At 38.2% G+C, this 24,196-nt stretch overlaps 1 protein-coding gene across 3 annotated transcripts in view; it reads right to left on the bottom strand.

Moving 5' to 3' along the window:
* PSME4 (proteasome activator subunit 4) overlaps window positions 1-24,196 on the bottom strand; it is a 107,403-nt gene that overhangs the window by 18,903 nt on the left and 64,304 nt on the right. For all 3 annotated transcript variants that reach the window (XM_005575883.4, XM_005575884.4, XM_074011799.1), the window contains 17 exons: window positions 23,967-24,029; window positions 23,758-23,853; window positions 20,910-21,041; window positions 17,962-18,171; window positions 16,472-16,608; window positions 14,915-14,968; window positions 14,482-14,611; window positions 13,423-13,504; window positions 12,202-12,355; window positions 11,626-11,695; window positions 10,294-10,419; window positions 9,447-9,599; window positions 6,388-6,492; window positions 5,078-5,169; window positions 4,286-4,417; window positions 3,697-3,905; window positions 2,095-2,180 (listed from right to left, as the gene is read on the bottom strand). In XM_005575883.4, the coding sequence (XP_005575940.1) occupies window positions 2,095-2,180; window positions 3,697-3,905; window positions 4,286-4,417; window positions 5,078-5,169; window positions 6,388-6,492; window positions 9,447-9,599; window positions 10,294-10,419; window positions 11,626-11,695; window positions 12,202-12,355; window positions 13,423-13,504; window positions 14,482-14,611; window positions 14,915-14,968; window positions 16,472-16,608; window positions 17,962-18,171; window positions 20,910-21,041; window positions 23,758-23,853; window positions 23,967-24,029 (2,031 nt within the window). The remainder of the gene's footprint in view (window positions 1-2,094; window positions 2,181-3,696; window positions 3,906-4,285; window positions 4,418-5,077; window positions 5,170-6,387; window positions 6,493-9,446; window positions 9,600-10,293; window positions 10,420-11,625; window positions 11,696-12,201; window positions 12,356-13,422; window positions 13,505-14,481; window positions 14,612-14,914; window positions 14,969-16,471; window positions 16,609-17,961; window positions 18,172-20,909; window positions 21,042-23,757; window positions 23,854-23,966; window positions 24,030-24,196) is intronic.

Below are 24,196 nucleotides of genomic sequence, written 5' to 3'. Positions count from 1 at the left end.
GGTCTCTCCTCTGAAATGCATGTTGTTGACCACCCACGATCAGGTAATTTGGGTTTTAAACTTTGGAGAGTTGATAATAATCTAGTCCTTTAAATGGTTCTAATTTAGTTCATATAAGTAAGTTATGAGGAATATGCTAACTGAATCATCTCTATTTGTCGTGTTCTCATCACCCCTAACCTGTGAATGTTGGCTCAATTCTTACACTTTTTTTTTCCCATCTACACCCATTCCCTTGATGATCTCATTCAATTTCATGGTTTTAAATACCATCTATGTTGATGACATTCAAGTTTGTACCACCAGGCTGCATGCTCCACTGAACTCTGAATGTGTACCCATTATCTTCACTTATAAAAGCATCTTGACTTACAAGTCTTGTAAGCATCTGAAATACGTTGGAAAGGGAATTTCTGACCTCCTCTTCAACTCCTTCTGTGCTCCTCTCATGGTTTAGTAAACAGGTTTCTTTTAAACGCCTCTCTTTATCCTCACCCTCTACACATCTGATTTATGGGCAAAATAACTATGATGTGATGCCTTTGTACCTCTGGCCCCATTCATCATGATGGCCTAGGAGATTCTCAACCTCAATATTAGTATATCCAGGTGAAATGTTAGGCTTGTCAATGGTAACTTATATTGCACAGCTTTGTTTTTTCTGAGATGGAGTCTCGCTCTGTTGCCAGGCTGGAGTGCAGTGGCGCAATCTCAGCTTACTATATACTATAACCTGCACCTCCCAGGTTCAAGCGAGTCTCCTGCCTCAGCCTCCCAAGTAGCTGGGACTAGAGGTGTGCACTGCCATGCCCAGCTAATTTTTGTATTTTTAGTAGAAATGGGTTTTCACTATGTTGGCCAAGATGGTCTCGATCTCTTGCCCTTGTGATCTGCCCACCTCGGCCTCCCAAAGTGCTGAGATTACAGGCGTGAGCCACCGCACACGGCCTCTATCATACAGCTGTCTAATGACCTAAGTTTTTCATAAACTTCAAGTGAATTCAAATCATTCTTCTACCAACTGCACTCTTACATACTTGCCTATATTTGTTCTGAATGAAAGAAAAGGGATGGAACCCCAGCTATCCTAACAATCATTGCACATTATGAATTTATGAATGTTCTATATCTGCTTGGTATGTGACAGAGGAAAAACATTTAAGTACTAGGTAGACTAATCCTACGTACACCAAAGACCTATAGGTAAGAAGGACTTATACGCTAGCAGCTACTGTCTACTTTTATACCCCAAAAGATCCCAGGGATATTCCTGGGTATCATCGTCTGCATAGCATTCTTAAAATATTTTAGTAGTTCAGTCTTTGAAAGTTACTGGTACAGTTATCTGTTTGAAATTTCCTAAAGACAAAGTATACTATAGCAAATCAAAAGTTTAGCATGCCATTTGTTAATCAACAATAATAAGGGCTCTCCTCCTTGGATAATAATAACTGTACTGATGAATAATGTCAAAAAGTGGTGATGTTTATGCCAAGCCTTTCAAATGTATAATTAACACTGTTTTCCTAACCACAGTCAACCATATCATTATTGAAAACTATGATTTTGGAAACTAATGAGTCAACCTGTGACCTTAGTTCTACTAGCTGCATCTCCTGAGTAGATGATTAGATAAAACCACTCAAACCATGCCTTTCATTAAAAAAAAGTCATTATATGATACCAAAGGCAAATGATTTCCTGCAGATATTTGTTAAAAACAGTTATAGGGCCCTTTAACATTGTAAAATAAACACAACATACTGAACACTTTCGTTTGTAGATTATATTAGTAAAGAAGTCAGAAATGGCTATATTAAAACATTTCTTTGTAGCTTTTCTTTTAACTGTTAATAGTCCCTCTAATCTATTATTACTGAGAAATTAGCTATCAGGTAAAACAATATGCTGTTAAAATTTCATGTAGCTGTCAAAATCTTGCTATCACCTAATATTAAAAACACAATTTCAACAAATATTAAACCACTATCACTTAATGATTTTTCTGTGACCATTTTACTTTTTAGAGTTCCAATCAAAATTCACACACTGTCTGAAGAAAGGAGATGCATTCTTAATTTAGCAAAACCTTACCTTAAAAAACAAAGGTAGAAGCTGAAGTTGTTCTGTGACTGCTGTAGAAAAGGATCTTCCTGCACTTGCCATCAGCCATTTCAATACTATTTTGAAAACAAAGATGCAGAGTAAGTCTTTGCTATTCATTTACAGACCACAAAGTAGAACAATACTATAATGTTAGTGTCAGACAGCCACTCCAATCGCTCTTCAATGTTACGAAAGAGATCATCTATGTTACTTCATAAATTAGACACTTATTGAGAAGCAGTATAACAGCACCCAAAATAAAATTTAAAACTTTTATGCATAAAAAGATACTATCCAGAGAGTAGAAAGACAACCCACAGGAGAAAATATTTCTAAATTGTGTATCTGATAAGGCATTGATATTAGAATAAATAAAGAACTAAAGCTCAAAAACAACAAAACAATCTAATTCAGAAATGGGCTGGGTAAAGTGGCTGGCTCATGCCTGTAATTCCAGAACTTCTGGAGGCCAAGGCAAGAGGATCCCTTGAGCTCAGGAGTTCAAGACCAGTCTGAGCAACATACGGAGACCCCTGTCTCTAGAAAATATTTAAAAATTAGCTGAGTGTGGTGGTGGTGCACACCTGTAGTCCCAGCTACTTAGGAGGCTGAGGTGGGAGGATCTCTTGAGTCCTGGAGGTTGAGGCTGCAGTGAGCAGCCTGGACGACAAAGTGAAAGGTAGCAGAGGGGTGGGTAATGAATGACATGAGTAAATATTTCTCCAAACAAGAAATACAAATGGCTTATAAAGATTCTTGAAATAACAGTAATCATTAGGGAAATGCAAACCAAAATACCTCTTCGTACCCACTAAGATGGCTGTACTTTAAAAAAGTATACCACAAGATACTTCTTCATACCCACTAAGATGGCTATACTTTAAAAAAGCAAGCAAACAGAAAACATGTGGTGAGAACACGGAACGCTTGTGCGTTTGCTGACTGGAATGTAAAATGGTGCAGCTGCTGTGGAGAAGAGTCTGGCAGCTCTTCAAAAACTTAAGCACAGGAATACTACATGGTCTCACAATTCCACTTCTAGTACATACCCTGAAGAACTGCAAGCAAGCACTCAAACAGGTACTTACACAAACATCAATGTTCAGAGCAGCATTGGTCACAATAGCCAAAGGTGGAAACAACCCAAATATCCAGCAAACAGACGAATGACACAACATGAATCAGAAATTCATTCATTCAACTTGAAAATACAATGTAACATGAAATAAGCCAGACACAAAAAAGACTTGTGATTCAACTTATATGACCTACCTAGAGTGGGCAAATTCAGAGATGGAAAGTAGACAGTGGTTACAAAGGATGTGGGGAGGGAAAATGAGGAGCTGTTGTTAAAGGGTACAGAGCTTCAGTTTCGTATGGTGAAGAGAATTCCAGAGATAAATGGTGGTGATGGTTGCATAAGGGTGTGAATGTACTTAATGCCACTGAACTGCACACTTAAAAATGGTTAAAACAGTAAATTTTTCATTATGTCTATTTTACCACAATAAAAAAAGAGGTGGGAAAAAACTCCACAGGATAAACAAATAAATGTTTTCAAATGAGTTTCTACTAATTTTATCCACTCACTGGTTTTCAAGAGTTTAATGCCCTGAGTTCGTTCATCTTCTTCACCAATTCCATTTTCTTCCATAACATGGTTCTGAATTTCTTCATCCACATCCATGAGAGGTTTCAATTTCTCCAGAATTCGAGCAGTAAACTCAGGGACATGAGGCGATGTGGTTGGTGCGGTATTTGGCAAAGAAACATCAATCATGAATATGTAGGTCAGCACGCTGCAAAATAAAATACTTCATATAGGAAGAGGTACCACATTACCAATAAAAATGAGGTTCAAAAGTTATGACCCAATCAAAGCAAACTGTCCCAAGACAATTCCTGGAGTGGGTCTTAGATTATGTCTGTGTGTAAAAGAAGCCTTATAATTAAGAGGTATTGAAACTTAAGTGTTGTGACTGCTCATCTTTGGCTTCTGAGGACGCTGCTGTCCTAGTTTACATTCAGTGTTGCATCTTGGTTCCCACGACACAATAGCAAACAATTTGAGAAAGACACCATGAAACCCACTGACAACATAACCAGCATGTATTATTAGCTATTACAATTTAAAAAACAAAGCACTCGAGAGGTATGCCACAGAGAAAACGGTACCTACCTTCCTATTCTTTCTCTGACATTTTTGTAAACCTGGGTGAGTTTAGGCTCCAAATACTTCAGTAGTCTGTGCAATAGTTCAGGCACTCTCCACTCTTGCTGGGCAAGGCCACCTTGTAGTACATAAAGTCGACTAAAATTAAAGCATCGTAGTGTTATTTTGGAGGCCCTTTCTGCCTTTACATATTGACAGTATGGACAATGTCTGTATTTCACTTAAAACTTTTTCATTTTCTCACCTAATAACTACTACAATATCCACAATTCAAAATAGCCTGTTTATGAAGATTTTATTTTTCCTTCTGTATTTGCATTTCATCTCCACTACTAGACAACTGAAAGAAATACTGACTTCAGAATACTCACCAAGTAATATTTAAACATCAGAATTCAAGTTTTCTCATTAAGTACTTCTTCTTTTGAATGAAATTATCCATATTTCTATTGTCTAACTTTCTACAGCACCATATGCCCCAACCAAGGCAGTTTTTCCTTAAAATGATTACTCTCTCTTTGTATCTTTTTAACATAAGATGTGATGAAGACACAAAAGTACAAAAGACAATTCCAATAAAAGATCTGACAGCAAAGAATGCTGACTCTAATTTGCGTTTAAATTGCTCAGGTTGCCTACATCTCACTTACTTATCCAACTAATAAATAACTCTTATTAAGTATCACATGTTGTATGGAACCAGATCACAACACCTTCCAGAAGAAAGTAATTACTTCATCTAGACTTTACAAGTATAGACCATTTATAAACACCTCATAGGTTTTTAAAAAAATTTACCATGCATCTACAAAGGATCCTCCTTCACCACTCAATGGTGATTCCAACAGCAGTTCAAAAAGCCAGTGAAGTTTCCGGGGATCTCTGCTTTCCTGTGTTTAAAATATGATGTAACAGTTAACAGGGGACCTACAATTCTATAAATAAATCATATTCAGTTATTTTATTTAATTTTGTTTTTGAGGCTAGGTCTAACTCTTGCCCAGGCTGGAGTGAAGTGGTGTGATTACCTCCCAGGCTTCAAGTAATCCACACGCCTCGGCCTCTAAAGTAGCTGGGACCACAGGCATGTGCCACTATGCTTCGCAATTTTTTATTTTTTGTAGAGACAGAGTCTCCCTATGTTGCCCAGGCTGGTCTCCAACTCCTGGCCCCAAGCAATCTTCCTGACTCGGCTTCCCAAAGTTCTGCGATTAAAGGTGAGGGCCAGTGCACCCAGTCATATTCAATTATTTTAGAAATACTAAAAACATATATAAGTACAGTCACCCCTTGGTATCTGTGGCAGATTGGTTCCAGAACTCCCTTAGGATACCAAAATCCACAGATGCTCAAGTCTCTTATGAAAATGGTGTAGAATTTACATATAACCTATGCACATCCTCCTGTACACTTTACATCTTCTCTAGAGTATTTGTAATACCTAATACAATGTAAATGCTATGTAAATAGTGGTTATACTGTATTGTTTAGGGAATAATGACAAGAAAAAAAATCTGAACAGGTTCACTATAGACACAACCATCCCCCACCCTTCCAAAATATTCTCCATCTTCTCAGGTTGGCTGAAACGACAGATGTGGAACTTATGGATATGGAGGGCTGACTGTATAGAAGAAGAAAATCAAACTAAAACTGACAGATGACTCAGATTCAAATATGACAATCATAGTTCAAGTTAACAGTGAGAAAACTGTTGTTAGCTAAATGGATTATCTTAAATCAAAGTACACAAGCTATGGACATATCCGGTATAAAAAATAATACCTTAACTTTGTATTATGTGGCTTTTACTATATGTAAGTGACATTTCCAAAAACATGATTGTCACTTAATTTTAAAATGCATTACCACAGCAGAGAAGATAAAATAATCACTTAAGAGTTACCTCTCAAGACTTATTTGAAAGGCTAAATAGAGCCATCTCCAATTACGTAAGATGACAAAAGTATGAACAAACTTTCAAGATTCAAGAAGTGAGTTACTTCACTTAGAATAATAGTCTCGAATCCCATGGAAATAAAAAACAGAGACAGTATCAAACAGTTTGAATACACGAGTTAGACAAAGAAAGATGTAGGATAACTTACACAAGATGTTGCTATACAAGCTCCCCAGTCATTGTAAGTTTCAACGGTAATGTTGGACAGTGCTGTTCTAAGCAGAGGGCACAGAAGCTCCCACAGCTTCTCCACCTACTCAAAACAAAATATATAATGGTAAGAGTTAATGACACTCTGAACATTTTTCTCCAAATATCTTTCTTTACCTGGAAATGTACGCACATATAAATACATCATTTAAATTATTTTTGAGACATGGTCTCATGCTATTGCCCAGGCTGGAGTGCAGTGGCACGATCATACCTCGATGCAGTCTTAAGCTTGTGAGCTCAAGTGATCCACTCACTTCAGCCTTCCAAGGAGCGTGGACTATAGGTGTGTGCCACTATGCCCGGCAATTTTTTTTTTTTTTACTTTTTTTTTTTTTTTTTTTTGAGACGGAGTCTGGCTCTGTCACCCAGGCTGGAGTGCAGTGGCCGGATTTCAGCTCACTGCAAGCTCCGCCTCCCGGGTTCACGCCATTCTCCTGCCTCAGCCTCCGGAGTAGCTGGGACTACAGGCGCCCGCCACCTCGCCCGGCTAGTTTTTTTGTATTTTTTAGTAGAGACGGGGTTTCACCGGGTTAGCCAGGATGGTCTCGATCTCCTGACCTTGTGATCCGCCCGTCTCGGCCTCCCAAAGTGCTGAGATTACAGGCTTGAGCCACCGCGCCCGGCCTTTACTTTTTGTAAAAACAGGATCTTGCTATGTTGCCCCAGCTGGTCTTGAACTCCTAGCCTCAAGCAATCCTGTCACCCTGACCTCCCAAAGTGCTAGAATTATGGCCCCAATTATTTTTTAGAGCACCCAATTAATCCACGAAAGTACCTCACTACATTATCATCATACATATCCAGATATAGGTGAAATGTTTCCCAAGATATTCAGAAAAGAGTAAATACTTTGTGTGGCTCTTTAAAAAAAAATCTCTTGGCTGAGTGCAGTGGGTCACGCCTGTAATCCCAGAACTCTGGGAGGCCAAGGCAGGGGGATCACTTGAGATCAGGAGTTTCAGACCAGCCTGGCCACAGGGCAAAACCACGTCTCCACTAAAAATACAAAAATTAGCTGAGCGTGGTGGCACATGTCTGTAATCCCAACTACTCGGGAGGCTGAGGCAGGAGAATCGCTTGAACCTGGGAGGCAGAGGTTGCAGTGAGCCGAGATCATCCCACCGCACTCCAGCCTAAGCAACAGAGCGAGACTACGTCTCAAAAAACAAAACAAAACAAATCTCTCATATGACTGATAAGTGTTCTTAAAAATCTTGTATAATAGTACACTAGGCTGAAACAAAACCTCAATCAAATTTTCCACATTTCTCAAGATCATTTGATTAAATCTTAGAGGCAATGAATGACATTTTAATTTAATTTAGTAATTAGTCTGAGATATAATCTTCAAATTCCAAGTCTTGGATAAACAGTCCTTAAAAACACATACAGTTGTACAGAGACTGCATTTACGCACATATATTTTCTCAAAGGTTAATGAGCATACAAATCACCTTGAGGTCTTAAAATGCAGACTGATTCATCTTAAGTGGGCCTGACATCTTACTTTCCTAAAAAGCTCCCAAGTGCGACCTCTGCTGTAGGTCCATGGACTGTACTTTAGTTAAAAAGGACATACCTTGATTTCATCATTACACACTGTGTGCATGTATCAAAATATCACATGTACCCCATAAACATGAACAGCTACTATTATCAATGTTTTAAGTTCCTAAAAAAAAATCTGAAATTTGTTTTAAAAAAAAGAATGAATGAAGGCCAGGCACAGTAGCTCACACCTGTAATCCCAGCACTTTGGGAGGCCAAGGTAGGCAGAGTTCAAGAGCCATGAGTTCGAGACCAGCCTGGCTAATGTGGAGAAACCCCGCCTCTATTAAAAACACAAAAATTAGCCTGACATGGTGGCGCATGCCTGTAATCCCAGCTACTGAGGTGGCTGAGGCATTGCTTGAACCCAGGGGACAGAGGTTGCACAGAGCCATGATCACACCACTGTACTCCAGCCTGGGCGACAGAGTAAGACTGTCCAAAAAAAAAGAAAGAGAAGAAACGCAGACAAGGAAGATGGAAGGAAGGAAGGAAGGCAGGCAGACAAGGAGGGAGGGAGGGAGGGAGGGAGGGAGGTAGGTAAGGAAAGAAGGAAGGAAGGGAGGGAGGGAGGGAGGCAGGAAGGAATTCTTCAATCAGCAGGAAGGGTTTGAGACAAAATTTTCAGTGGCAGCACTGTTTTGATTTTACCAAAAAAAGCTTTATCTCAAAGAACATATAGGGAAAGGAATTATGTTTTACAAAACAGGTAACTCAAGAGTGGCTTTAGTAACGTAACAGATGACAAGACCACATGTAACATTTTAAAATAAAATTGTTTTTCTTGTAAGCAAAAGCAGTCCTCCTAAAAGTTGACCAAAAAACCCTATTTGTGTCTTCTCTTCGACAAAATAATGGTCTACCTTATGTTCAGGTAGTCCTGACATTTGACCAGGTTATTTTTAGTCTGGTGCATTTTGCTAACAAACTAACCTTAAAGACAGATGTATGAAAACTAAATCTTACAATTAAAAAAAGGGATACTCTAAAAGGGAGAGTCAAACTCCAACTGTCTAGAAGACTAGGCAAGTAATATAAATGATAAGGAGGCTAAGAGAAAAGACTTAATGAGAAGCTGGAATGGCTTAATGAAGGGAGAAGCGCACATGCACCATCAGCAGAGTGACACAGTGCAATAATGTAGGACCAGTGTTCCAGGATCTTCCTCTTTTTCAAGAAACTGGAATTCTTTTTTTTTTTTTTTTTTTTTTTTTGGATTTTTTCCACCAATGTGGGTAAATATTTAAAAAATTTAAAGATAGTAAATGTTCTTAGAGACCATTAGGCTGTAATCTGTAATCAAAAGCAATGTCTACATATCGGCATATTTCCTATCACTGAACATTTCATATTTTAATTATCAGCATCTAATGTGTTGGGAATTGCCACCAAAATGGGTAACATAGCTTTAACAGGAAATGTTCTGTACAAATATTAATACATCACCTTTTCAAATGTCCAATGCTTAGAACCTCTGATTAAACCAGCTATAATTTCTGCAACACATCGCTGGGTGCTTTCATGTGAATCTGCAACTAAACGTTCTAAATGCGGCTTCAGAACTGGCAGGAAGGCATCATCAAAATTCCTGAATATACCCTATAAAAACAAAGACAGTTCTTCAGTACTCAAATGGCTATCATCTCAATTATAATTATGCTTGTAATTATTCTGTACATTACTAATGTGCTTAACAACTCCAAGCGCACTCCCCTTTAGAACTGCTTTAACAATTCCGATAAGTTACAATAGTAAGAATATTGTCATTTTAAACATCACATTAAAATGTAACCAATGAAACAAATATTAATAATCTTTCTAAGTATCACACCTCAAAAAAAGCAACTAAACATAAAAAACATATATAGTTTTGGGTATTTTTTTCTTTCTAGTGCCAATTACAACAAACATTAAAGATAAATACAGTCATCCCTTGGTGTGCATGGGGAACTGGTTTCAAGATCCCCACTCCAGAATACCAAAATGTTCAAGTCCTTTACATAAAATGGTAATACATCCTCCTGTATATTTTAAATCATCTTAAGAGTACTTATAAGATCTAATACAATGTTTACCAATTGTATTATATATTAATGCTACGTAAATACTTGTTATAATGTCTTGTTTAGGGAATAATGACAACAACAAAAGTCTATACATGTTCAGTGTAAATTCCAGTGCCATTTTAGATGAAAGCAGATGGCTAGCCTTGATCAAATATTTATAAGTTATGAACCTACAAACTGAATAGTTACTAAGCATTACAAAGAGGATATGTAAATAATATAGTTACCTTAAAGAGACAAAAACGTCGCGGATTAAACTTATCTTTTCCTTTTCTGTCTTCTAATGATAGAAAAGTAATTAACTGTTCAACAAATTTAGGATCAGAAAAATGATCAAATATAATCTGTTCTGCCTATAAAGTTAAAAAAAAAAAAGAACAATATTCAGGGTTTAAAATCTACTTAAATACATGATTCTGAAAAAGTTAAAATTACAAGATTTTGATAGTCAAAAGCAGGCTGTATTTTTGTTTCAATGAATTTTTTGTTCTCATAGATAACAATGATTTCTAAAACCAACTATCTCCCTCTAAAAACGCTAAAACAGTAAGAATAAGTTTTCCTTCAGATTCTCAAGTTTGAATCCTATTTCTCACACTGTGAATTAAAAATCAACAAATGTTCTGCTTGGTAAATGAAGACTGAAAGCAACTGTGACATCTGGTGTGCAATTTGTTAAAATCCCCAAAACTATAAATCAAGCCCCAACAAATCACTTCCATATTTATAAAACACCAGAAGTTAAAAGGTAAACCAACCGTTCAGAACCAGAAAAAGTTACAACACCATTAACTTGAGGAATACATCAACTTAAAAACCCTTGTCAACTTTCCTTTTTCTTTTCTTTTTTTGGGACAGGGTCTCACTCTGTCACTCAGGCTGGAGTGCAGTGGTGTGATCATGGCTCATTGCAGGTAATCAGGTAATTTTCCCACCTTAGCCTTCCAAGTAGCTGGGACTAGAGGTGTGCACCACTACGCCCAGCTAATTTTTGTATTTTTTGTAGAGACAGGGTTTCGCCATGTTGCTCAGGATAGTCTCAAACTCCTGGGCTCAAGTGATCCATCTGCCTCAGACTTCCAAAGTGTTGGGATTACAGGCATGTGCCATGGCTCCCAGCCAAGTCAACTTTCAAAATGAAGTAAATTAAATGAAGTTTAAGTCAAGTTTTAACTGAAATCTACCAGTATGTGTTTATGGAGTACCCATAATTTATATGCAATAGAAAACTAAAAATCAGTCATTAACTTTTCCTTTAAAACACTTGTAACAGAACTGATACAAGAAATGAGCAGCAAACTACATAAAGCAGTAGCCAAGGGAGTGCTGAATGGGGTAGTAACTCAGTCTTAGATACATCAAGATCTATGTCAACTGGCACTGGTATAAAGGGGTTGGGGAGAATGGATTACACAGTCACCAATATTTATGCAGCGCTATACTGAAAAACACAACTTGTATTAAGAAAAAAAAAGAAAAAGAAGAACTGAAGTGAGGTTGAGATAAATCAGTGGCCCAAAATAAGATGCATTTGAACCATGGTGAAATGGAATGCTTACCTCTGTCATATCCTCCCTGCTTCTGCCAAGCTTAGGCTGCTCTTCCACACCAGCATAAACAACCATATTCCTATATAGTAAGAGTTCATATTTATCATACGCATAGAAAAAAATATTAGAGCTTCATGGATAGAAAGCATTAGAAGGCACTTTTAATGAACTCTAACTAGATGCTAAGTTTGGGGAGATGAGTACAGCAGTAACAGTCTAGGCCTTAAAAATCTATCAGATCACTGTGTCCTAATGACAAATGGAGTTAATAAGGAGAGAAAAGTATGTATTTCTCTGGGCTGGTTTAGGCATGTGTATTATTAATAGGTAGGAATATAATTTAGAGCAGCTATTAATAACCTCCTTAGCCATATAACCATGGGATTCAGAAAGGCTAAGGGTTTTCATACAAGGAAAGAGGCAGGAATGAGGCGTAGCATTGGCAGGAGCAAAAGAAAGAGAGGACTAGGGAAGGGGAAAGATAAAAGAACCTTCAAGTGCCTCTGAACCTCCCCAGAAACTGAAATATGATAAAACAGTTATATCAAAGGCATTTAATGATAAGATACACAGTAAGTTACTTACTTTGGCCAGGTGTAGTATCCCCAGTGAGTTTTTTCCACAAAGCAACTTGACTCCCATTCTTTTTTAGTTCTTGGTAAAGTTTTGCTATCATAATGCAACCAATGATTATCAGGTCTATCACCAGCAATAATTTGGGTGGGTTTAGGATATCCACCTAAGGAAAAGACAATCACATTTGATGAATTTAAAAACATTCACCCAACAGTTATTCTCAAATTTCAATCAACAGTACCAGTGTAACTTTGTCTTCACAATACAACACTATTAAAATTCTCTCAAGACAAGGTAACATATGTATGAGCAATTGGGGGCACATTTCAAAACAGAGAAGATGGGATTATCTACTAAATTTTGTTGAATCAGTTATTTTGGGGGAAAAGATCAAGGATGAAACTTACTTCATTCCTTTTACCAAAATTAAATGGATTAATTTTGTTTAAACTATTTAGATTTGAAATAATAATTCCAGACTTACAGAGCTCAAAGAATTCCCACATAACTTTCACTGAGACACCCAAATTTTAACATTTTGATATTCTCTCTCTCTCCACACATACTTATCAAAACTATGAGTATCAACTGCAGACATCATCTCAAATAATCAAAATACAATTCTCAAAGTTTACATTAATACAGTAAAATTATTTCATCAACAGACTTTACTCAAATTTGGACGGCTGTCCCACTGAATGTACTTTACATTTAAAAAAATTTTTAAACATTTTCTTCTGGACTATAATCCAATCCAGGATTAAACATTGCATTAAAGGAAACTAAAGATACCATACAATTGAAATGCAATGTTTTAATCCTGGATTGTAGACCAGAAAAAAATGGTTTTTTCTTCTGAAAAATTCTGGTAATACAATAAGGTATGAGGAAGAAAATTCACCTTGTCCCTATAATCCCACCACCCAAAGAGAAACATTTAACAAATTAGTAACAGCAATTTAAGTCTTTGAAATACAGTTGATGAAATAATTAGTATAATTGCTTAGTGGGTGACATAAATAATTTGAAGGCAGAAAGAATCAATCTATTTTTGTAGATAGTTATCACTGGCTTTTACTAAGTCAACTGTTTCCTTCATAATGTTATTTCATATTTTGTGTTAATATCCATAGAACAATATTTGAGGTCAAGAACTAAAATGTATACATGTCAAGAAAATTTTCTGAGTTTTATTGGAAAGTACTATTAATTACTTCTGGTAGTACTCACTGATTTCACATGGGTTAATGGTCAGCTTTTTGTGGGTTCTTTTTAGCTGTTTAAGGATACCAGCAACAGCTGAGATAGCCATCTAGAAAAGAAAAAACGCACAATTATAAAAAAAACTTAAATCACTTAACTGGTTGCTTGCTCTACTCAAAGGAGAAATCGATTCTGTTTCTTTAAAAAAACACCTCACCTATTGACATCTGGCAGTACAGCCATGTGAGTGCTAAATCTGACTTAGAATAAATCACAGGCAGTTCTTACTCTACCCATGCTAGTCTCTCCTCCTAGAAAACTTTGACCCTTTCTTTGTTAAACCAATACCTGCTCATTCTTCAAATCTTAGCCTCCAGGTATTTTATTTTATTTTTTTTTAGACGGAGTTTTCACTCTTGTTGCCCAGGCTGGAGTGCAATGGCACAATCTCGGCTCACCACAACCTCCCCATCCCGGGTTCAAGCGGTTCTCCTGCCTCAGCCTCCCGAGTAGCTGGGATTACAGGCATGCGCCACCACGTCCAGCAAATTTTGTACTTCTGGTAGAAACGGGGTTTCTCCATGTTGGTCAGGCTGGTCTGGAACTCCCAACCTCATGTGATCTACCTGCCTCAGTCTCCCAAAGTGCTGGGATTACAGGCATGAGCCACCAAGCCTGGCCCAGCCTCAGGGTATTTTTAAAGGTCGTTCTCCAATGCTTCAGCTTAGGCCATCTCCCAATCCCTCACCTCACCTCTGACACTTGGAGAGTACAAAACTGTACCCTCAGGTTTCTTACCCCTCCTGAAACACTGCACATCTAATTTTTTAATTTTTCAATCTTTCCCATTAGCCTATAAACTTATTTCCTGCTATATTCCCAGTGTTTAAACACACAGTGCCTAAGCATGTCCTTATATATTTGTTAGATGAATCATTATCATCTCTGAACCAACGGGGTAGATTTCAAATCAATATACTTCAAGATATTTATTAACCAAGTGTGTACTGTTTGTGAAGAATTTAAAGACTTCAGGTCACGTACATAGTCTCAAACCCAAGACTGTAGCTAAAACAAGGTATGTACCTTCCGAACTACAATTGCATCATGGTTGAGATTCTCAACAAAAAACCGTATGGCACGAAGAGGCAACACTCGGTCATCTCTCAGCAGTAGAGACAGAAGCCCAATGCCTATATGTTCAAATTTCCAGGGCCTTAAAAGGAGGAAAAATGACAAAGCATACCACACATAAAACCACTTGAAAAAAAAAAAGAAAGTATGTGAAACACCTTATAATTTTAAGTTTCTCAAGAATTAAAATAGGTCTACTGAAGAACACTGCTTCTATCATTAATCCCAAACTTTCCCTCCATCTCTTTTCCTCTTAATCTGCTTACAAATACACAAATCAGAACACAACTTTTTGTGACATAGTCATTCATAGCCTTCCTTGTAGAAAACTCCTATAGTATTTAAGATAAATGCTGTGAGAATTACAAAAATCTTTTGTACTTACAGGTTTCTTTGCTCCACACCATCTAGCAAGGTGTCTACCAAATTTTCATAGTTCCTTTAAAAAAAAAAAAAATCAGGTGAGGTATTACTTTACTATAATACTAAAATGAACATCAAAAAATATAATAGAAATGCAAATTCTAGCCAAATTCACCCTCCTTCCCCACTTACTTCTCACCACCTGACTGTAAAGGGCCTGGTGACAAGCAAGCCAGAATGAAAGCAGACAGGTGAACAGAGATGCTGGGAAAAGCTCATGAGAGGCTAGGGAGAGTGAACTCAACTTTTCCTGAGTGGACATGCACAAGTAACTCTGTAAGTAGTAATCAATTAATTGGGAGTGGTACACACACACACACACACACGATACAGCCTATGAAATATATTACATAGGCTGTAAGAATTTATTATTTATACACATTTTAGAAAACAACAAAGAGGCATATTCATATACTAATTATAAGGCAAAGACAAAATCAAATTAGGAAGACTCTTGCTTGAGTGTCATCACTGAAGGATTTAAGTGCTTTGGTACCAAGAATCCAAAAACAGTTTATTAAAATCCTGATACCAAATTTGACCAAAAAGTCATTATTATTATATGAACTATAAAATGATACATCTGCTAAACTTGAATTTAGGAATTAATGACTGATATGTACCAGTTACGTAGTTTCTGAAATATTACTACCTTAAAAAAGAAAGAAAGAAAGATAACTGACTAGAAAAAAAAAAGGTATGACAGTGAAATAACTTTTTGTTTTATTTGAGACAGGGTCTTGCTCTTTTACCCAGGCTGAAATGCAGAGGCACAATCTCTGCTCACTATAACCTCTGCCTCCCAGGTTCAAGCGATCCTCCTTAGCCCCCTAAGTAGCTGGGGCTGTAGGCACATGCCACCATACCTGGCTAATTTTTGTATTTTTTGTATAGACAGCGTTTCACCATGTTGCCCAGGCTGGTCTCGAACTCCTTAGCTCAAGCGATCTTCCCACCTCAACCTCCCAAAGTGCTGGGATAACAGGCAAAAGCCACCACGCTTGACCTTATTTTTAAGATGGTGTTTTATACCTCCATAGCTTACAAAGAAAAAACAGGAATCTTTGTAATAACTATCTCTCGATTTCTTTGTATTTTTTTCAGAAGTCAATCTGTAAACATCATTAAGCAATTATGGTATACATCTATATTTTAGAGATGTTAAAAACTTACTATCGGCCAGGCGTGGGGGCTCACGCCTATAATCCTAGCACTTTGGGAGGCTGAGGTGGGCAGATCACTTGAGGCCAGGAGTTCGAGACCAGCCTGGCCAATGTGGTGAAACCCTGTCTCTACTAAAAACACAAAAATAGCCCGGTGTGGTGGTGCATGCCTGTTATCTCAGCTACTCGGGAGGCTGACACATGAGAACAGTTTAAACCTGGGAGGTGGAGGCTGCAATGAGCCATGATCGTCTCACTGTACTCCAGCCTGGGCAACAGGGCAAGACTCTGTCTCAAAAAAAGCCAAAACTTACTATCTATATGTCATCTATTGAAGTACACCATTCATCAATTACCTTAGGGCATCAGCATTCTTTTCTTGTTGGCGTTTAATTCCTTCCTTAATTTTTTCTGGGCTAAGCAATATCTGGTTGATAGAGGGGTTTTTTGACTGTTGAAGTAATTCCGCTATTTCAACACATGACTTTGGAATCTTGTTGAAAAGAAAAAAGCAGGAAAAAAAAATGAAGTTCTGATGCATACTACCTGAACGAACCTTGAAAATGTTAAGTGAAAGAGGCCAGACACAAAAGTCCACATATTTTATGATTCCATTTATATGAAATATCTAATAACAGGAAAATTTACTGAAAAAGAAAGTGGTTTCCAGGGCTTTGGGGTATGGAAGAATGGGAAGCGACTGCTATTAGGTACTCATTTTGTTTTGGGGCAATGAAAATATTGTGGAGGCCAGACATGGCGGCTCATTTCTGTAATCCCAGCACTTTGGGAGGTCAAGGTGAGGGGACTGCTTGAGGCCAGGAGTTTGAGACCAGCCCTGGGAACACAGCAAGACCCCTGTCTCTCTTAAAAAAAAAAAAAAAAAAAAAAAAAAAAATTTAAATTAGCTGGGTGTGGTGGTGCACACCTATAGTCCTAGTTACTAGGAAAGTTGAGGCAGGGGATGATTATGCCACTGCACTCTAGCCTTGGGGGACAGAATGAAGCAGAATGAGAATGAGAAACAAACAAAAAGGAAAATGCTCTGGAATTCAAGTGGTTACACAGCCCTGTGACTATACTATTGTGCATACAACCTGTCCATATTAAAAGGGTGATATTTATGATATGTGAATTACATCTCAATTAAATTTTTTTCTAAAAAATAAAGTATAATCTAAAGACAGTTGCAAATAGCAACGCTATGTTTGATTTAAAAGGAATATATTTAGAACAGTGGTTTTTAAACCAGGGGAGAGATGTCAACCATAGTCACTTTAAGGCAGAGGTGGATTCTGCTGTGCTCATCCTTCTTTTACTCACCCCCATGTTCTGAGGGGGTAAAAATACAGATTTGCAGGTTCCTAGAAAACCTGCTATAACTCGCAACCTGAGCACCACTGAAAGTTATATTCTTTAGTCTTTCATTTGTCAAATCATTCAATTTTAGTTTTCTTCGCTATAAATTACAGACCCGGACCCAGTAGTCGATCTTTTGTGACTTTGGCTAGCATGGTAAACCTCGTTAAATATAATTAAGTCTTTGAAAAATGAAGCTGTGGACACACACAAAATAAGGGTAAATATAACAAATCAGTAAGCCTTTGTGGAGCCCTGGCTGTCTCCCCACCATGCTCCAACTTGCTACTCTACCTTGTTATCTATGAAAGTACTTAATGATCAATGAAAGTACAAAAAGCAAACAGGCAACAAATGCTTTTTTAAAAAAAACACTGGACTCAAATGCCAAGAATATTATTGCTGGAAAAAGGGCAAGAAAAATAAAGGGCATTTTAACAAGGCGGGATTTCCACTAAAACTTGAATGAAAGAATGACATTGCTTACTGTGAAGTCCAAGCCAATTGTTTCATACTGCCTATGAATCTTTTCTGCAAGATCATCAAACAGTCTCACTATTGATGGCTTTTCCAGGGACATTGCTTGGCTAAGGCCTGAAGAAACAATCGCTGGCCAAGTCTGTACAATACAGTCCCAATCATGAAGGTTTGCCAAGCACACACCACTGTGATTTCCAAGGAGACAGTACAAGGCACCCTGCAGAAAAAAATATATACATATGTTTACATGGGAAATAAGAGGCATCGTGTAGTTGTAGCCAACACACCTACATGTTGATTTTAAATGAGTATTGATTACTTAAATGCTTAACATTGGTTAGTAAAATATATTCACACATTGAACATGTTACTTTTTAGAAACTTTAACTTGACATTTAAGTGGCATCCGTTAATATTTTCTCTAAGTCATTTAATACAGAGTTTGGGACAGGTGAGGTGGCTCACGCCTGTAGTTCTTGCATTTTGGGAGGCCAAAGCAGGTAGACCGGTTGAGCTCAGGAGTTTGAGAGCCTGGGCAACATGGTGAAACCTCTTCTCTACAAAAAATCAAAAATTAGCGGGGCATGGTGGCACACACCTGTGGTCCCAGCTCCTCAGGAGGCTGAGGTGGGAGGATCACTTAAGCCCAACAGGTCGGAGGCTACAATGAGCTGTGCTTATGCCACTGTACTCCAGCCTAGGTGACACAGCGAGACCCTGTCTCCAAAAAGAAAAAAAGAAATTGCTCAAAGAATGGCTACTAATAAGGTAGTAAAGAAATGTAAGGATGTTTCTAAGAACATATATTCCATAGTAATTTTCTTCAAGTATATCATAAAAACCACAAAATGTGCCACTCTTAAAATTTTAGGGTCTAATGTTTGGTGTTTGAAATAATTTATTAAATAGTAGTTAACACTCGGTTGCTGAGTAATTTACAAAGTACATAAAAACTATATTGTGTATTTATTACTCATGAAAGTCCAATTAACCACAATGATTCTGATGATAGCAGGTATCCTTTGATGACAGCAGGTATCCTTTCTAAAGTGCTTTTTCATAAAAAGAGTTAGTAGTATCAAAATATTTTGATTTTCTTTTTTTTTTTTTTGAGGCAGATTCTTGCTCTGTCGCCCAGGCTGGAGTGCAGTGGCACAATCTTGGCTCACTGCAACCTCCGCCTCCCGGGTTCAAGCGATTCTCCTGCCTCAGCCTCCTGAGTAGCTGGGATTACAGGAGCCCGCCACCACGCCTGGCTAATTTTTGTATTTTTAGTAGAGATGGGGTTTCACCGTGTTGGCCAGGCTAGTCTAGAACTCCTGACCTTATGATCCGCCCACCTCGGCCTCCCAAAGTGCTGGGATTACAGGCATGAGCCACCGTGCCCGGCCAATATTTTGATTTTCAACTCACCTCACCTGATTCCAATCTAGCTTGTTACTGACTTTGTATTCCACTCCTCTCCACAGGTTCTCCATAAGGTCACTCATAACCTGGATTTTGTTGATCTAATAGATATTTTTCGATTGTACTTGACCTCTCTAATTTTGTCCATTTAAACTGCTCTCATTAAGTCAACAACAGGATAGTCAATGAGTCAAACCTACAAGACTCTTGAATTATACATCTGCACCGGGGGTCAGCAAATATTTTCCATTTGCTCTGTCTCAACTACTCTTCTCTGTCACTGTAGAGTGAAAGTAGCCATACATAATACATAAAGAAATGAACATGACTGTGTTTCAACAGAAGTTTTAAAAAAGCAAACTTTTACTTTTACAAAAGCAAACAGCAACTGAGCCTGGGCTATGGTTTATTGACACCTCTGTCTTACAAGCTTCATGGAACATGTTTAGGGTTCATCTTCATTATCTCCAAAAAAACAAAGAATGTACTCACTGACTCTTCCTTCTAGAAAGACCTCTTTCTGCCTTCTGTGATTCTTCCCTACTTCTTGATACCTTTCTGACCTCTCCAGTGTCACTCAACTCTTCTATTGGCTTCTAAAGGAGTTTCTCAACATATGCCCCTTGGTCCTCTTCTTAATCTCCTCCTAGGCTTTCTTATCCATGCCCATAGATTTCAATTATCATCAACATACATGGAAATGGTATCTTCGGACTCAGATGTCTAACTGCCCACTTGACGGTGCTCTTAGTTCACTGGAACCACTTCAAATTAAACTAGTCCAAATTAACTATTGTCATCATCTATTCTACTCTCGCTCTCTCTGATGTGCCCAACAACTAGTTGTACGATCCAAAAGCTTAGTAATTTTGACATTTCCTTTTTTCAGTCCCCTCATGTTCAATCACCAAGTCCTACCTGTTCTCACTCTTAATTCACTCTCAATCTATTTCTTTCTACCTGACAGTATAAGCAATCATTATATATTACCTATACTCTATTACATCCCCATAGGATGTAGTATTTGCCTTATCCTGTATCATTTCTTTTCTTCTCTACTCCAATTACATAAGCTTTCATACCATTGCTCAAACTTACCATATTTCTTCCTTCCTGTCTTAAGCCCTTCCTTCATGCTGGTCATACTACTCTAAACTTCTTGGTCTTTCATCCCTCTCTGCCACAGGCCAGCCAGACTACTTGGCCACTAGCACTCAAGTTCAACAATTCTTTTCCTCAGGGAAGTCTGCTTCTTACATTTTCTTCATCATAATACTGATCACAAACAGAGGTAAATAAGTAAATAATGAGTCTCCTCATATCGGTATGAAACAAAGATTATACCTTTTTAAAGGTGAATTGTGTTGATATCTTCAATTTACTTTGAAATACATAAAAAAACTGAACAGGTATGTGATAAAACAAATATAGCAAAATCTTAAATATAGAACCTCAATGGTGAAGATATGGATGTTTACTGTAGAATTCTTTCAACTTTTCAGTATGTTTGAAAATGTTTACAATAAAACAGAAAAAAAATCCCTGTACCTTGAATTGCTGCTGTGTAACATCTTGTCTATCAGGCCTTAAGAACTCCAAAACCAAGGGAATGATATCTCTGCAACAGAAGTTATATGCTCCCAAGGCAGCAAAAAATGTTTGCTGAGCCTTATTTCTCACCTGGAGGAAGTATTATTAACAAAGGACTTTTATTATATATTAAAGTACAAAGCAGTTTAAAACAAATTTCAAAAACAATAATGATAATTTACATGTTTTTCTCATTAACAAAAGAAATCTCAAAGCAAATATCCTAAAAAACAAGTAAATGATTATCTTTACTTATATCAAAAGGAAAGCACATTACCACCGACCATATCCATGGTTTAGGTTACACTGACTGAAATATGTTTGATAAAAGCGAGACTGAATGGAACCAATATGCATTTGCTCAGTAACATAGCTAAAAGTAACCAGCATACTATTAAACTTTTTATTCTGAATTACTCTTCATATGAAGAGCCAGATTTTCTCTTCTGTCCACACAAGGAAAATTAAAGAATTTCCAGGAGGAACTTACATAAACCAAAACAGACACATAACAACTTAAAATTTTTAAGGCAAACCTTAAGCACAATCTCACATATTTTTGACCCAAACAAAACATTAAATATAAATTTACAACTTATGAACTAGTTAAACAGTAATGGATAATAACTGGTTATAGTAGGCTGGGCACAGTGGCTCACACCTGTAATCCCAGCACTTTGGGAGGCTGAGGCAGGTGGATCACCTGAGGTCAGGAGTTAAGAGACCAGCCTGGCCAACATGGAGAAACCCTGTCTCTACTAAAAACACAAAATTAGCCAGGCATGGTGGTGCATGCCTGTAGTCCCAGCTACCGGGGAGGCCGAGGCAGGAGAATTGCTGGAACTTAGGAGGCGGAGGTTGCAGTAAACCGAGATTGTGCCACTGCACTCAAGCCTGGGTTACAGAGCGAGACTCCATCTCAAACAAACAAACAAAAAAGAGTTTGAAATATGCACAATATGTTGCTTTTCCTATAACCAGTTTTTTTTTTTTTTCGCTCTGTCACCCAGGCTGGAGTGCAGTGGCGCCATCTTGGCTCACTGCAACCTCTGCCTCCCAGGGTTCAAGCGATTCTCCTGCCTTAGCCTCCCGTGTAGCTGGTACTATAGGTGCATGCCACCACACCTGGCTAATTTTTTGTATTTTTAGGAGGGTGGGGGTTTCACCATGTTGCCAAGCTGGTCTTGAACTCCTGATCTCAAGTGATCCACCCGCCTTGGCCTCCCACTCACAGTGTTGGGATTACAGGCATAAGCCACCATACCTGGCCTCAAACTCATTTTAAACATTACTTCAGAGGGAATCTCTGAGCCAGAGATTAGTTACAGGTTGAGTATCCTTTATCTAAAATGCTCAGGTGCCCGGGCATGGTGGCTCACGCCTGTAATCCCAACACTGTGGGAGGCCCAGGCAGGAAGATCGCTTGAGCCCAGGAGTTCGAGCCAGCCTGGGCAACACAGCGAGACCTTGTCTCTACTAAAAATGAAAAAATTAGTCCAGCATGGTGGCGCATGCCTGTAATCCCAGCTATTCAGGAGGCTGAGATAAGATGAGCACTTGAGCTCAAGCTCAAGGCTACAAGGCTTGAGTTCAAGACGAGTTCAGGGCAGTGTATGCCTGTAATCCCAGCTATTCAGAAAGCTGAGGTGAGAAAATCGCTTGAGCTCAAGTTCAAGGCTTGAGTTCAGGGCTACAGTAGGCTGTGATCATACCGCTGCACTGCAGCCTGGGTAACAGAGACCGTGTCTTAAAAAATAAAAATAAAGTAAAATAAAATGCTCAGGACCAGAAATGTTTTGGATTTGAGATTTTTTTCCGATTTTGAAACATGTGGATTATAAACTTCCTGGGTAATCATCCCAAATCCAAAAATCTGAAATCAGTAATGCTCCAATAAACATTTCCTTCGAGCATCATGTTGGTGCTCAAAATGTTTTGGATTCTGGAGCATTTTGGGTTTCCAATGCTTAACCTGTAGCTAATTTACATTATTTTACAAACATAGAATAATTGTTGCACATGAATCTCTTTTGCCTCCACTATCTTAAAAGACAGCCCTCACAATTCATGCGGTAGCAGCTTCCTAAAACCCAAGCATAATGTTTAGGAGGAATTATGTGGCCTTCGTAGACTGGACTTCAAAATGTGACTGAAGTGCCAGCAATATCACACTAGCACTGTCTTCCAAATTTAAGTAAATGAGAAGCAATTACAAATAGCAACATTAAGCATTATAAAAAAATGACTAGCAAACTTAGCTTGAATATATTTGCAATTTGAAAGCTGTTTTCTCTCTTTTTTTTTTTTTTGAGACGGAGTCTCGCTATGTCGCCCAGGCTGGAGTGCAGTGGCCTGATCTCAGCTCACTGCAAGCTCCGCCTCCTGGGTTTACGCCATTCTCCTGCCTCAGCCTCCTGCGTAGGCGCCTGCCACCTCGCCCGGCTAGTTTTTCGTATTTTTTAGTAGAGACAGGGTTTCACCGTGTTAGCCAGGATGGTCTCGATCTCCTGACCTTGTGATCTGCCCGTCTTGGCCTCCCAAAGTACTGGGATTACAGGCTTGAGTCACCGCGCCCGGCCTGAAAGCTGTTTTCTATGCTAACACGAGTTAAGAGAGCCTAGCTTTTGGTTCTGGTTTTAATACTTCCTGGATGTGATTACTGGAAATTACAATTTCCAATCATTGAGAGAATAATTCCAATTATGGGAGCAATTATTTAAACTCTCTTGTTAAAAGGGGGAAATTAAGATTGCATGTAATAAAATGGGAGGGCAGGAGGAGAGTGCCGTGTTTGGATAAACCTTACCTGACTGTATGAACTTGTAGATAAGCGAAGAAGATCTCTGATCATATCTTGATGTATCTTTTTGTATTCACAACCCTCAACAGTTAGTGTCCGTAGCTAAGAAAACAATTGCAAAGTATTTACTAAAATTTAATTATGAAAACACAACTAAATACTCATCTGGAAAACTGGCATTTTAAAAAGTCACTATGACTGAAAAACATACTTACCTCATGCTGTAACATTACTCTATCAATCAACAGTGCTCTGATATGTTGTTTTTTCCCATGGAGCTGGAAAACAAAGCAGCAACAAACATTTCAACATTTTCACTAATTGACTTCAACAATGGATGCCTCTAAATACCTTAGTAAGAGGTCAAAAAGGTCCCTGGTTGGCTGGTGAGTGGTGGTGGTATTTCCTTTATTCTAAAGACATCAGGCTTATATAAAAATATGCT

This window comes from Macaca fascicularis, chromosome 13 (genome assembly GCF_037993035.2).
Source record: "Macaca fascicularis isolate 582-1 chromosome 13, T2T-MFA8v1.1".
In the NCBI taxonomy this organism is placed as follows: domain Eukaryota; kingdom Metazoa; phylum Chordata; class Mammalia; order Primates; family Cercopithecidae; genus Macaca; species Macaca fascicularis.
The sequence above is the reverse complement of the archived record's forward strand: the minus strand, read 5'-3'. Positions and strand labels throughout refer to the sequence as shown.